This window comes from Eptesicus fuscus, chromosome 5 (assembly GCF_027574615.1).
Source record: "Eptesicus fuscus isolate TK198812 chromosome 5, DD_ASM_mEF_20220401, whole genome shotgun sequence".
Classification (NCBI taxonomy): domain Eukaryota; kingdom Metazoa; phylum Chordata; class Mammalia; order Chiroptera; family Vespertilionidae; genus Eptesicus; species Eptesicus fuscus.
The window spans coordinates 65908015-65923991 of NC_072477.1; the positions used below are offsets into that span (position 1 = coordinate 65908015).

At 38.6% G+C, this 15977-nt stretch overlaps 1 protein-coding gene across 4 annotated transcripts in view; it reads left to right on the forward strand.

Annotated features, from left to right (window-relative positions):
- Window positions 1-15482, forward strand: part of EXD1 (exonuclease 3'-5' domain containing 1) — a 50794-nt gene extending 35312 nt beyond the window's left edge. For all 4 annotated transcript variants that reach the window (XM_028147499.2, XM_054716339.1, XM_054716340.1 and 1 more), the window contains 5 exons: window positions 2552-2656; window positions 2739-2819; window positions 5954-6097; window positions 6862-7053; window positions 14143-15482. In XM_028147499.2, the coding sequence (XP_028003300.2) occupies window positions 2552-2656; window positions 2739-2819; window positions 5954-6097; window positions 6862-7053; window positions 14143-14799 (1179 nt within the window). In that variant the 3' untranslated portion in view covers window positions 14800-15482. The remainder of the gene's footprint in view (window positions 1-2551; window positions 2657-2738; window positions 2820-5953; window positions 6098-6861; window positions 7054-14142) is intronic.
- Window positions 15483-15977: the final 495 nt, after the last annotated feature.

Genomic DNA, 15977 nt, shown 5'->3' on the forward strand with positions numbered 1-15977 from the left:
TATGGAACCAACTTGAAGTGTCCATCAATAATTGAATGGATAAAAAAGAAGTGGTACATATATACAATGTGATATAACTCATCCATTAAAAAAAATATAGCCCTAGCTGGTTTGGCTCTGGATAGAGGGTTGGCTTGTGGACCAAAGGGTGCTGGGTTCAATTCTGTTCAAGCGCACATACCTTGTTTACAGGCTCCTCCCTAGCCCAGGCCCTGGTCAGGGTGTGTGCAGGGGGCAACCAATTGATGTGTTTCTGTCCCATCGATGTTTCTCTCTGTCTTCCCCTCTCTCATCAACTCTCTCTAAAAGATCAATGGAAAAATATCCTTGGGTAAGGATTAGCAAAACAAAACAAAACAAAAAATCTTGCCATCTGCCATCTGCAACAACATGGATATTGCAACAACATGGAGGGTATTGTGCTGAGTGAAATAAGTCAGAGAAAGACAAATGCCTATGATTTTATTTATATGTGGAATCTAAAAAACAAAAGAAATGAACAAGCAAAATAGAAATAGACTCATAAAGAGAACATTTTGACAGCTGTCAGATGGGAGAGGGGTTGAGGGAATGGGTGAAAAAGGTGAAGGGATTAAGAAGTACAAATTGGGCCCTGACTAGGTAGTTCAGTTGGTTAGAGCGTCATCCTAATATGCCAATGTTGCGGGTAGGTACCTACCTGGTCAGGGCACATACAATAATGAATATATAAATAAGTGGAACAACAAATCAATATTTCTCTTCTCTCTCTCTAAAAATCAATCAATAAAAAAATATGTACAAAATAGTTACAGAATAGTAACTATGGGGATGTAAAGTATAGTATAGAGAATATACTAGTCAAGTAATAGCTATGTATGTTGTCAGATGGGTACTAGTTTTATCAGGGTAATCACTTCATAAGTTATATAAATGTCTAATCACTGAGTTGTACATGTGAAATTAATATATATCAACTGTAATTGAAAATATAAATTTATTTAAAATTTAAAAAATAATAAGATGAAAGTAGCAAATCTTTGTTGAGATGCAAAGATTATTTATATCCTTTGGCCTACTTCTCAGGGCCACTTCTAGGAATCTATCTTCAAAATATGAAGAAAAAATATGTGAGGATCTGTTCATCCTGGCATCATTTATGACAATGAAAAGTCAGAAACTGCCGGAACCGGTTTGGCTCAGTGGATGGAGCGTCAGCCTGCGGACTCAAGGGTCCCAGGTTCGATTCCGGTCGGGGGCATGTGCCTTGGTTGCGGGCACGTCCCCAGTGGGGGGTGTGCAGGAGGCAGCTGATCGATGTTTCTCTCACATCGGTGTTTCTGACTCTCTGTCCCTCTCTCTTGCTCTCTGTGAAAAATCAATAAAATATATTAAAAGAAAAGTCAGAAACTACTTAAATAGTTAATAATAGAAGTTACAGTATATTTTATAACTCCTTTATGGATGCCAGAAACTGATGACAAATGCAATATAGAAAAATATTTGAAGTTCATAAATGGAAAAAGCAGGATATAGATTTGAATGCATATTATTGGAGCCATGTACATATTTTGCATATGAAAAAAATGGAAAGGAGAATTGTATGGCATGCGTTGATTCGCTGAAGAAATGTGTAACAGCCATCCATGTGCCTGACTCTGTTCTAGCTGCATGTATAGTGTTGAATTTGACCTAATCTCTTCTCTCATAGAGCTTAAAGTCTAGCAGAGAATTATTTTCCAAACTTTTAGTGTCTATTCAATTTTTATGTTTAAAGATGTAGGGGGAAAGAGCAGGGATTGATTATTTATGTGTCAAATTCTAGCAAATAATCATGAAGGATCTGAGAATGGGTACAGGTAGGCCTGACAATTGTAGCCGTAACAACCGTTAGCTCCTGAAATGACAAAGATGGCATCAGAATGTCACGTGGCTGCCTCTCTAGATCTCCTTAGATCCTTTTTGGCCTTGTACTCTCTGACTCAGTAGATTATCCAGCTGTACAGCTTTTGTGGCTTTTATGAACAAAAACTATCTAGAATTCTTATGATTGTATAAAATTGATCTATAAAACAGTGTTTCATATCCTGCCATTTGTGCCAGTGTATTTATTGCCTGTTTTATACTGATGAGGAACAGGGATCCTCTTATGAGTAATTTCATGTGATACCTAACACATTCATGCTTACTATGGAACTAAAAAAATAAAATACATTTTGTGTTGTTAACAACAAAATATATTGTTCATATTCCCCTTAAACCTGGAATCCCTGGGATATTAGAATGCCATAGGTGAGACTGGTAAAAATTGAAGTTGGGACAGTAAAAAGTGAAAAGCTAAATTACCAGATAGTCTGTTTCTTTTCTTTTGAAAAATCACAGTTGTAGTGTCTTCTTTTTTTTTTAACTTAAGATCAATGTAAACCCATTTTTCTCTAAGAATATTGAATGCCTATTGTTTACTTTAAAAGTGAGGATGTTAAATATTTTATCACGTCTTTCTTGATCTTCAGATCCCTTTCCCTAGTTCTTCCTTATTCTGTAACATGTGTGACTGGATGATTTATTATAGGTGGCCACAAACAGCCGTGTCTACTTATTTGACATTTTCCTTCTCGGAAATCGTGCTTTCAACAATGGACTCCAGATGGTATTAGAAGACAAGAAAATTTTGAAGGTGAGTGTGTAAGCTGATTCCTCTGCTAATAAAACTAGTAGCCCGGTTCTAATTACTCTGTCCCTGTCTTCTGATGCCTTAGGTTATCCATGATTGTCGTTGGCTTTCTGATTGCCTCTCTCATCAGTATGGAATTTTGCTGAATAATGTCTTTGACACACAGGTACATGAAGGGAAATATTGGGTTTAATCTACTGTACATAGCTCCTGTAGAAAATAGGCCTTGTCTGATGAGTTGCTGAAAGTCTTTATGTGTGTGTGCCCCATTCCTGCTCATTTCTCATGTAAGATGTTTGTACAATATGTGAGATCGTTTGGTGAACTGTAAAATCACTGCAAAAAAGTTACTTAAAAGTATTTAGTATTTTCCTCTCATTCTGCTCCAGAATTTGCTCTGTACTCTAGTATATAATATTCAGAAACAAACAATTTGGGGGTCATTCAGAAGTCTGAAATGAGACCTTATTATGAGGTGAACAATCACATCTCTGCCTTTACCCACATATGTACCAGTTAAGGCTAGTGGCTAGTTGGCATCTAGCTCAGGGATGCAGGTCATCCTAGATATGTCCAAAAAGCCTCTTTTGGCCCAACATAACCTGAAGATATATGATTTTTCTCTGCTGTAAAGGACCCTAGAGAAATGAGAAATTGTTAGGCAATACTACCTCTTAGAGTTGGTTTGGCTGTGAGAGCAAGAAAACCATTAGTTTTCATTATGCTTTCTTTTTTTTTTAAAGTCCTTTCTTTTTTTTTTTTTTTAAATATATTTTATTGATTTTTACAGAGAGGAAGGGAGAGGGACAGAGAGCTAGAGACATCGATGAGAGAGAAACATCGATCAGCTGCCTCCTGCACACTCCCCACTGGGGATGTGCCCGCAACCAATGTACATGCCCTTAACCGGAATCGAACCTGGGACCCCCCAGTCCGCAGGCCGACGCTCTATCCACTGAGCCAAACCGGTCAGGGCTCATTATGCTTTCTTAGGTTCTTCTAGGTTTATGCCAGTGAAAGTAAAATATTGAATATATAAGTCCTAGAGCCTTTGGATAGGGGTGAAACTAATGAGCTGGCCAATTACTTCTTAACAAATTCCTAAAAGTTTATTTTTATTATTATATTTGTGTGATTCAGTTTGCCCTGTATTTATCTCCCCATTTACATGTCCTCTGGGCCTTCTTTCAGGATCTTTCACTCTAGAGAGATTGCTTTTGTGCTTATTCCAAAACATAAGAGAATTGCTCATTGTTCCCTTGAGGCCATCAGGATTCTTGATTATGTATTGTGTAATGAAGACACTGGCATATCTTTCCATTTTTTCTCCTCAGATTTTCATAGTGAAAGAAGCAGGTATTGAGAGTTTTCTAATTTGTTTTCCTTAGCACTAGCACAATGTATTAGTTTCCTGTTGCCGTTGTAAGAAATCACAAATTTAGTGGCTTAAAACAACATTAATTTGCCCTGGCCAGTGTGGCTCAATTGGATGGGTGTTGTCCCTTGCATGAAGAGTTGCCAGTTTGATTCCCAGTCAGGGCACATGCCTGGGTTGTGGGTTAGAGTTTAGGATTAGGGTTAGGTCCCCAGTGGGGGGGCATTCGGGAGGCAGTAGATAGATGTTATGCTCTCACATTGTTTCTCTCCCTCTCCCTTTCTCTCTTTAAAAATCAATTTTTTAAAATCTTGAAAAAACACAACAACATTAATTTTCTCTCTTACAATTCTGGAGGTTAGACGTCTGAAATCATTTTATTGGGCTATAAGTCAAGGTGTCAGCACGGCTGGTTTCTTCGGAAGACTGATGGGAAAAGAGTCTGATTTCTTGCTTTTTCAGTTTTCACTTATATTCTTTGGATTATTCTTATTCCATCTTCAAAGTGCATCACTCCAAAGTCTGCTGCCATAGTAAAATCTCCCTCAGCTTCCCTCTCATAAGAACATGTGATTACATTTAGAGCCCATCCTGATAATTCAAGATAATATTCCCATCTCAAGATCCTTAACTTATTACAGCTTCAAAGTCCATTTGTTCTATAAAATAACATTCATATGTTCCAGGAATTAGGATGTAGATATCTTAGGTGGCCATTATCTAGTCTATCACATATAGGTAAATAATTATTTCACATTTTAAAAAATATGGGTTTTTTTTTACTTGATTTCAGAGAGAGGGAGAGAGAATTAGAAGCATCAATAATGAGAGAGAATCATCTATTGGCTGCCGCCTGCACGCCCAGGCATGTGCCCTGACTAGGCATTGAACTGTGACCTACTGGTTCATGAGTTGACGCTCAACCACTGAGTCACACCGGCAGGGCTTAATTCTTAATTTTATTAGCTTTCCTTACCAAAACTTTACCACAGTTGCTAATCTATATATATATATAAAAGCCTAAGTGACCATCTGACCGTTTGACTCACCAACTGGTAGCTAAAATGCGCAATGATCACCAGGGAGCAGACACTCAACACAGGAGCTGCCAAGCTGCGGTGACTTGGCAGCTGCAGTTCTTGGGTTATGCACCTGGAACCAGAGAGGAGGGAGCCCAATTCCGGGGTGCATCACCTGAGAATCACCCTCTCGTAATCCAGGACCCCTTGGGGGATGTTAGAGAGCTGGTTTTGGCCCAATCCCACAGGCCAGGCCGAAGGACCCCACCAGTGCACGAATCCGTGCACCAGGCCTCTATTATGTAATAAAAATAATTCTGTTTTTTGAAATCCTCACCTGAGGACATGCTTAGAGAGAGGGAGGTAGGGAGAGAGGGAGATAGAGAGAGAGAGAGAGAGAAGAGAGAGAGAGAGAGAGAGAGAGAGAGAGAGAGAGAGAGAGAGAGAGGTTACCAAGAGATTGCCTTCCATATGTTCCCCAACATGGGACCAAACCCGCAACCCAGGTATATGCCCTGATCAGGAATAGAACCAGCAACTTTTTGGTGCATAGGAGGACATTCAACCAACTGAGCCACTGTGGCCTGGCAAAATAATTCTTGAATTTTATCTTCCTTTCCCCATTTCCTAAAGGCACCAAAAAATAATAACCATAAGGCAGGCAAATAAAAGAAGTAGAAAAGAAAGTAGACAAGTACACATTAAAATTGGGTGATCATTTTTCTATTTCTTTTTTCCTATTTTTCAGAATAAGTTGATTGTACAACTTTTAAGTTTTCATATGGGTCATTGGGGAAAATGGTATTTAAAGACATTATCTAAATATACTTCTGCTATTTCTGCCAGGTGATAGCTCTGTGTATATATTCTACAGACTGGTCTGTGTGTCTTTTTTTAATGCCATAGGTGGCAGATGTCCTTCAATTTTCCATGGAAACAGGCGGCTTTCTTCCAAACTGCATCAGTACTTTACAGGAGAGTTTAATCAGACACCTTAAAGTAGCCCCTAAATATCTCTCCTTTCTGGAAGAGAAACAAAAACTGATTCAGGTGAGTATAAAGGATGTCCCATATGATATTAGTTTTTTTCAAGTGCTTTCTGAGTGAGGTTATTAGCATATTCTATAGAGAAGTGACAGATGCCATGTAAGCATTTGAGCATTGCTAAAATCTTAGTTGTTCCAAATGGCAACAGTTTGTTTGTGGGCTCAAGTGGATAAGAGCCAGAATCCAGATTTGTTGTCTGTCAATTTAAAAGCATTCTGAAATACATTGTTAAGTGGGGACAAGAGGGTGATTAGGTTGGAAATTTGGACTAAGCGATAGAACAAAAATAATTCCAATTATTTATCCCAAAGTAAGGTAGATTTTATTTAGCTCCTGATAGTCTCTCATGATAAACTGGGATCTAGATCATTTGGCTATAATTTTGGTCATATAACCAAATCTGCTGCCTTCAGTTTTAAATAAATCCTGATTTATCTTTCTCTCCCCCTCCCTCCTTCCTTCTTGTCTTCTCTTCCTTCTTCTCTCCTCTCTCCTCTCTCCTCTCTCTTTCTTTCTCACCCTTCTTTCCTCTCTCCCTCTCCCTCCTTTTCCCTGTCTTCCCTGAATCATAAAGTGTGTATGTATGTGTGTGTTTTCTCAGAAGGCTAGCCATAGTGTGAAAGTAGAAGGTAATAATAATTGAGGAAAATGACAGTAATAGTGTTTTAAGTTAAACAGCACTTACATAAACAGTTATTTTCTTTTTTACAGTTATTTCCTTTAATGTTTTGCTTACTATTCAGAGAAAATTGTTTTGGTGTCTATAGGAAAATACAGAAGTGTGGTTCACACGACCTCTTTCACCCTCCTTGCTGAAAATTTTGGCCCTAGAAGCCACCTACCTGCTACCCCTTCGCTTGGTACTCCTGGATGAGATGATGTCTGACCTAACCACCCTGGTGGATGGGTACCTAAACACCTACCGAGAAGGGTCTGCAGACTGGCTGGGAGGCATGGAGGTAGGTGCAGCTGTCTGTGGCTGTGTCTTGAGGACTTATGCTTCTGCCTTATTCCTCATGGAGTGATATCCACAGCCACAGCAAATTTCAGGAGGCAGACTTGGTGATAAATATTTTTTTAAAATATATTTTTATTGATTTCAGAAAGGAAGGGAGAGAGAGATAGAAACATCAATGATGAGAGAGAGTCACTGATCAGCTACTTCCTGCATGCCCCACACTGGGGATTGAGCCCGCAACCTGGGCATGTGCCCTTGACCAGAATTGAACCTGAGACTAGTCAGTCCGCAGGCCAATGCTCGATCCACTGAGCCAAACTGGCTAGGGCTCATTAGTTATTTTTATGATGCCAGTACAATATAAGAAAAATTATAGACCAGGAGTTAAGAAACTATTGCCCCACACCAGGACCGGTTTGGCTCAGTGGATAGAGCGTCGGTCTGTGGACTGAGGGGTCCCAGGTTCGATTCCGGTCAAGGGCATGTGCCTTGATTGCGGGCACATCCCCGGTAGGGGGTGTGCAGGAGGCAGCTGGTCGATGTTTCTCTCTCATCGATGTTTCTGTCCCTCTCCTTTCCTCTCTGTAAAAAATCAATAAAAATAAAAATAAAAACATACACACAAAAAAACCCATCCACACAGGACCAACCCTACCCCATTCCCACATTAAAAAAAAAAAAAAAAATGAAACTATTGTCCTTAAGGCCTAACCTGTCCCCTGGCCTATTTTGGTATAGCTCACAAACTAAGGATGGTTTTTACAGTTTTAAGGGATTATATAAAAAAAAAAAAAAAAAAGTATGCAGTGGAGATGGTTTGGTGGTTTGTGGCTTAGAAAGGCTAAAATATTTATTATTTGGCTCCTTACATAAAAAGTTTGCAGGTTGTTGGATTCTCAATTAGAAATTCTGATGCAGAATCTTAAATACAATATTATCATTTTGGGTACGAACCCCACTAGATGTATTTCACTTTTCTTCTAATGTGTTGCAGTATTCTATTTGCAAGCATAGTTTAATGTTAGGAAAGTCTCCATTTTACTAGAGCCAAGAAACTCTCATGTTTATCTCATAAATGTAAAAAAAAAAAATTATAACTTTTTTGTATTTTGCTCTCACTGTTTAACAGCAACAACAACAGCAACAAAACATAAAAATCCTTGCATACCTTATTTGACTAGAGAATTTTAATGTTTTTTTATTTATCATTGTAAAACCAATGACAGTTTTATAACTTTTTTGTATTTTGCTCTCACTGTTTAATGCTAGAAACATTTATTTATTTATTTATTTATTTATTTTTAATATATTTTTATTGATTTCAGAGAGGAAGAGAGAGGGATAAAGAGATAGAAACATCAATGATGAGAGAGAATCATTGATCGGCTGCCTTCTGCATGCCCCCCACTGGAGATCGAGCCCACAACCCAGGCATTTGCCCTTGACCAGAACTGAACCTGGGACCTTTCAGTCCGCAGGCTGACGCTCTATCCACTGAGCCAAACCGGTTAGGGCAATGCTAGAAACATATTATTTTACATACAATATTAATCAAAGTTTGAATAGATATGTCAACATGATAAAATATTTCTCAAGCAAGAAGACTACATAATGTTTAAGAACACTAAAAGCATTCACATTAATATAAAGAAAAAATTTAAATGGTGAATATTACCACTACTTTAATATTTTTTAAAGCTTTTTTAAAATACATTTTTTTATTGATTTTAGAGGAAGGGAGAGAGAGAGAGAGAGAGAGAAGAGAGAGAGAGAGAGAGAAATATCAATAATGAGAAGTGTCTTTGATTGGATGCCTCCTGAATGCCCCCTACTGGGGATTGAGCCCTAAACCCGGGCATGTGCCCTGACCAGGAATCAAACCGTGAATTAAACAATGACCTCCAGGTTCATAGGTTGATGCTCAACCCTGAGCTACGCCAGCAAGACTACTTTAATATTTTTTGAAGTTATTAGGCAATTGAATTTTTAAAAAAAGATGAACTATAAAAATTGAATAGGAGGAATTAGAATTATGACATGCCTATGTTACATAGGAAAACTGAAGAGAATCAATACCCCAAACAAAAAGAGAATTTAGTAAAGTGGGGAAAAATATACATAAAAATTAATAGCTTTCCTATACCCATAGAAAATGAAAGAAAACATCAATTTGTAATTGTAACAAAAAAAGATTACCTAGAAATAAGTCTAACAAGAAATATGGAATATAGAGATGAAGAAAATGTTAAAATATTACTGAATGACATAAAAGAGAACTTCAACGGGGACACTAAATATTTTTAGCTATCTAAATTAACTTATAAATTTAACTCTATTCCAATAAAAATATTAACACCAGCATTATTTAGGCAAACTGTGATTATAGAGTTTATAGAGATCAATAACCATAGTAAAACATATAGGTCTACAATAAATAAAACAGTTTGCGACTGGTACCAGTGTAGGAAGACCAATGAAAAAGAGTAGAAAACCCAAAAATAGATCCAATATATATTTGCCAAGATGGTTGTAATAAAGGTAGACTTTTCAATCCATGAGATAAAAGATAATGATTCCAAAAATGACCTTAGGCAATTGATTAACCATTGTGGGGGAGGAGAATTCAGAGTTGAATTGCTATCTCTTTTTTTTTTTAAATAAATCTTTATTGTTCAGATTATTATAGGTGTTCCTCTTTTTTCCCCCCCATAGCCCCCCTCCACCTGATTCCCCACCCCACCCTACCCCATGCCCTTACCCCCAACCACTGTCTTCATCCATAGGTGTAAGATTTTTGTCCAATCTCTTCCTGCACCCCTCAGACCCCCTTCCCCCTGAGAATTGTCAGTCCACTCCCTTTCTATGTCCCTGATTCTATTATATTCACCAGTCCATTCTGTTCTTCAGATTTTTTATTCACTTGATTTTTAGATTCACTTGTTGGTAGGTATGTGTTTGATGTCTTTTTGTTGTTCATAATTTTTTTCTTTACCTTTTTCTTCTTCTTGCTCTTCTTAAAGAATACCCTTCAGCATTTCATGCAATCCTGGTTTGGTGGTGATGAACTCCTTTAGCTTTTTCTTGTCTGTGAAGCTCTTTATCTGACCTTCACTTCTGAATGATAGCTTTGCTGGGTAGAGTAATCTTGGTTGTAGGTTCTTGCTGTTCATCACTTTGAATATTTCTTGCCACTCCCTTCTGGCCTGCATAGTTTCTGTTGAGAAATCAGCTGACAGTCGAATGGGTACTCCCTTGTAGGTAACTAACTTTTTCTCTTGCTGCTTTCAAGATTCTCTCTTTGTCTTTTGCCCTTGTCATTTTAATTATGATGTGTCCTGGTGTGGTCCTCTTTGGATTCCTCTTGTTTGGGGTTCTGTATGCTTCCTGAACTTGTAAGTCTATTTCTTTCACCAGGTAGGGAAAGTTTTCTGTCATTATTTCTTCTAATAGGTTTTCAATATTCTGCTCTCTCTCTTCTTCTGGCACCCCAAAAATTTGGATGTTGGTACGCCTAAAGTAGTCCCAGAGGTTCCTTACACTATCTTCATATTTTTGGATTCTTTTTTCTTTTTTTTTTTTGATTGGGTGTTTTTTGTTTCCTCATATTTCAGATCTTTGGTTTTATTCTTGGGGTACGTTGATCTACAGTTGAGTTTCTGTATATTCTTTATTTCAACAATGTATGCTTAATTTCTGACTGGTCCTTTTCCATTTTTTTTGGCATTCTCATTAAGGTCCTTGAAGGTCTCGTCAAGTTTTTCAGCAGTTTTTAGAAGATTCTTGAGTAACCTTATAAATGTGGTTTTGAACTCTATGTTGTCCAGTAGTTTGCTTTCCTCCATTTCTTTCATTCGTGACATGTTTCTTTGTCTCCGCATTTTGGCTGCTTTCCTGTGTTGATGGAGTGGCTTTGTGTGGTAGGTGACCTATAGGGGCCAGTAGCTCAGCCTCCCCAATCACCTGAGGTGGACGCTCTTGGTACACCCCTTTGTGGGCTGAGTGCAAAGTCTTGGTGTAGTTAAGCCTTGATTGCTGTTGGTACACTGGGAGGAATTTTCCTCCAGGCCAATTGGCTGTGAGGACCCGCTATGTTTATAATGGAAGAACTGCTGCGCTGGAGACACTCTTATGGTCCAGGACTTGTTTCAGTGGGGTTTGGTGCTCACTGTGTCTGCCTCTTGAATGTGTCACTTATGGATGTGAGGAGTTGAAATCTTGTGTCTCACACTGGCCACTAGGTACACTGGCTTCTGGATCTCCAATGGGGTGCAGGTCAGCTACTGTCTGAGGCCACCCTGCAGGAGATACAGCGAGAACTACAGTTTTCTCCTCTTTGCTTGGGGTTTGGAGGTTTTGGAGCTGTCTGAACCGGGTTGCAAGTTTGCTAGGTTAAGCTGCGATAGGGAAGGCCATTCATATGCAAAAGCTGCTGCTTGGAGCTTAGGTTGGTTTGTAGGTTGTGTGGGGTGGGGTCTCAGGGCGTCACCAGGCTAGGGCGTGGCAAACTGCGATGGCTGCCAGCCAGCCGTCCCCGCGCCTTAGACCTCGTCCCCGTGTCCCATGCCCCAGCGCAGCAAGCAATTATTCCTGCGCGCAGCTCTGCAAGCAAGCCACCTTCACTTTCCGACCCAATGGCAGACAGTCCAGCTTCTTCCCATAGGATTTTGGGTCCCCCCCGTCTCCCTAGAAAGTGGATTTCAGAGAAATCTGGAGCTTGTCTCCCTTCGGGTTGAAGAAAGCAACACCTGCCGCCAGCCCGGATCGCGCGCGCCTCCGTACCTCAGCTTTTCAGCGCTTGTGCACTGAATGCTCTTTTCTCTTTCCTTCTAGTTGTAGAACTTCCACTCAGCCAGCTTTCCCGTGGTTCTGGGTGATAGACGTTTTGTCTTTTAGTTGTACCGTATTTTCCGGCATATAAGATGACTGTGCGTATAGAAGATTTTTCTGGGTTAAAAAGTCGTCTTATACGCCGGAAAATACGGTAGTTTTGAAATTGTTGTGCAAGGCAGCAGTTTAGGTGTTTACCTACGCCGCCATCTTGGATCCTCCCGCTATCTCTTTCATTACATTGAAACAAACTCCATGGATCAAGTATTTTTGTAAAAAATGGAATTATAAAATTAGTGCGGGGGGGAAACAATTTAAAAAATGATCTCACAGTAGGGAATGCTTTTCTTTCTTTCCCCTCAATTTTACTGAGGAATAATTGAAAAAATTAATTGTATATATTTAAAGTATACATATACATTGGTTGAATGTTTCTGAGACCAAGATAATTAACACATCCTTCATTTCACATTGTTACTTAGTGTGTGTGTATGCTGAGAATGCTTAAGATCTACTCTCAGCAAATTTCAAGTATACAATACCGAATTATTAACTATAATAAATAACCATGCTATCCATTAATTAGAAATTACTTATAACTGAAAGTTGTACCCTTTGAACTATATCTCTCCATTTCCCCCAACTCCTGGCAACCACCATTCTATCCTCTGTTTCTATAAAATTTAGCTTTTTTTAAAGATTCCACACATATAAGTAATAGCATACAATATTTGTCTTTCTCTGTCTGGCTTATTTTACTTAGCATAATACCCTCCATGTTCATCCATATTGTCACAAACGGCAGGATTTCCTTCTTTTCATTGTATGTACATATAGACACATCATCTTAATTCATTCATCCCTTGATAGACTCTTAGCTATTGTGAATAATGCATTGTAAACAAGATTGCTGATATCTCTTCAAGACAGTGATTTTATTTCCTTTAGATATATACCGGATATGGGCTTGCTGGACCATATGGTAGTTTTAGTTTTAATTTTTTGAGGAACTGCCATACTGCTTTTGATCATGGCTATACCAATTTACATTCCCATGAACACTATATGAGAGTTCCCTTTTCTCCACATACTCGCCCCCCAAGCACTATTATTTCTTATCTTTTAAGAGTTCTGAGTATTTCTTTGTTGCATAGAAAAACACATACACCTACAACTCCATAGCAAAAGAACAAATAATCCAAATTAAAAATGAGCAAAAACCCTGGCCACGTGGCTCAGTTGGTATGAGGTGATATCTTATTGTGGTTTTGATTTGCATTTTCCTGATGATTAGTGTTATCAGAGCATCTTTTCATATACTTACTGGCCATTTGAATGCCTTCTTTGGGAAAATGTCAATTCAGGTCTTTTGTTCTTTTTTTTTTTTAATCCTCATCCAAGGATATGTTTTATTGTTTTGTTGATGAGAGAGAGAGAGAGAGAGATGTGAGAGAAAGACATTGATCTGTTGCTTCCCATACACTCCCTGACTGGGATTGAACCTGAAACCAAGGTATGTGCCCTGACCTGGAATGAAACCTACAACCTTCTGGTGTACGGGACGATGCCCCAACCAACTGAGCCACCTGGCTAGGGTCTTTGCTCATTTTTTATTTGGATTATTTGCTCTTTTGCTATGGAGTTATAGGTGTATGTGTTTTTCTATGCAACAAAGAAATACTCAAGAGTTCTTAAAAAATTAATAAATTAGACTTAAATTTTTTTTTTTGTATGGCAAAAAGATAGTGAACAAAAGCAAAGGCAGGCAACCTGGGAAAATTATTTACCTCCTGCAACAAAGAGGGCATTTTCTTTTTCTTTTAAAAAAATATATTTTTATTTATTTCAGAGAGCAGAAGGAGGAGGGATTGAGAGAGAGAGAGAGAGAGACATCAATGATGAGAGAGAATCATTGATTGGTTGCCTCCTGCACACTCCTTACTGGGGATCAAGCCCGCAACCCAGGTATGTGCCCTGACCGAGAATCAAACCTTGACCACCTGGTTCATATGTCGATGAGCCACACCAGCCGGGCTCACTGTATAATCTTGATACATACACACACAAAGACACACACAAAACTGGATTCAAAATATGTTACTTGAAAAGTAGTACTACTACAGTTAAAGACACTAGAGGGTACTATAAGAATACATTTGAATAGAACTTCTCTTGCCAAATACTGTTCAGTATAGCAGAAGTGATTTTAAGGCAAGATCAGAAGTTTAATTATAGGAGATTTGTGTTTAATTTCTTTTCTTAGCCTACATGTATGGAACTTCCAGAGGAACTGCTTCAACTCAGGGACTTCCAGAAACAGCGCAGAGAGAAAGCCACAAAAGAATACAGGATGAATGCACAGGGACTCCTTATAAGGACACTGCTACATCCAAAGAAATCCGTGACAGAGACAACGAAGAAAGAGGAAAAATTAAGAGGTGTCTTACTTTGTGAAAAAGCTAGGCTAGATAAAGCTCAAAGTTTTACATCTCATGAGGATGTAAATTTGCTGAAAGAAGCAGCTAAGAGTAAACAAATTACAACAGAACCTCCACATTTACCTCACATAAAGCAGGAAGTCCGTGAGGATTCCAGTAACAAAGTCATTTGCCCTGAATCAGAGGGATTGGAGGACAAGAGAATAAACCAGAAAGAACACCTTAAGATACCCAAACAGGAATTTCAAGCAGGTTTATCTTTGAAAGAGGAGATAGAACAGTTACTGATGGTGAAAAACAAGGAAGATCTAAAACGCACAAAACAAGGTGTCCCAGTGTCTCCTTCCCTTCCTCAGGAAGCCAGAATGTCTCCAAGTGGCACCTTTCATCCTTGTAGAAAAGCTGTGTTTCCCACACTTCCTCCCTGTCCAGCTTTGGAGGAGACTGATTCCTGGATAAATTCTTCTTCAAATCTGCCTTAGAGAGCTACAGTTTGTTCTTTAGGCCAAAAAGTGGCTCATTTCTCCCTACCATCAGGGCTTCCCTCAGTGCTTAAATTTCTCATGTTATAAATTTAGTTATGCCTCATTCATAGGCTTCAGGGGAAATTATATCCTCTTGCTTATTCCTGGGAGTAAATAAGTTAAATAATAGAAGAAGTAAATTTTCTGATTATATCACTGGGCAGAAGAAATGTTCCCAGTGGCTAGAGTGAATTATTTCTCACAATTTGAATTTAGAGGATTTGAAGAAGGGAAAAATCTTGGGCTTAATATCTTGAAGAATCTACACTTTTAAAATTTTGTTGTGTTTTTTGGTTTGAAGAGTGTTGGTAAAACTCTTAGCTATAAGTTTAAAAATAATTGGTACCTGACAACTTTATTAGTTCTTTTTGCCTTTTTTTTTTATGCCTCATAATTCTTTTTAAAAATTATTAATTTATTTTAGAGAGAGAAAAACATCATTTTGTTATTCAAATTTACGCATGCATCGGTTGATTCCTGTATGTGCCCTGATGAGGGATTGAACCCTAGACCTTGGTATATCAGGACAACGCTCTAACCAACTGAGCTACCTACCTGGCCAGGGCTCTTTTTACCTTTTCAAAATATTTACGTTGTCAATTATACGTCAATAAAGATGAAAAAATATTAACTGTTTTTGAATTTTGAAAGTTTTGTCTGTCTTTATGTCATAAACAAACAATAGTTAATGTTATTATCGGAAGCACTATTCCAGTTTTAATTTCGGCCCATTTACTTTTAGAAGATTTTGTCTATTTTCTAATAAAGCTAGGGCTTCGTATGTCTGTTATGTAAACTTGAAGTTTGGTTCTACTCTATTAGCTTGGAATTGGTATACTTTCTAGGCTAAAAGGAAGGCAGCTTTTTATTATATTGACTAGAGGCCCAGTGCATGAAATTCATACACTTGGGGTGGGGGACCCCTCAGCCCTACCTGTGCCCTCTCGAAGTCCAGGACCCCTCGGGGGATGTCTGACTGCTGGCTTAGGCCCGATCCCCCTGGGGGGCAGTCGGACATCCCTCTTTCAATCTGGGATCCCTCGCTCCTTACCGCCTGCCTGCTCACTCCTTACTGCTCGGCTTGCTGCTCCTTAGCAGCAGGCTTCTTTTTTGTTTTTTTAAAATATATTTTATTG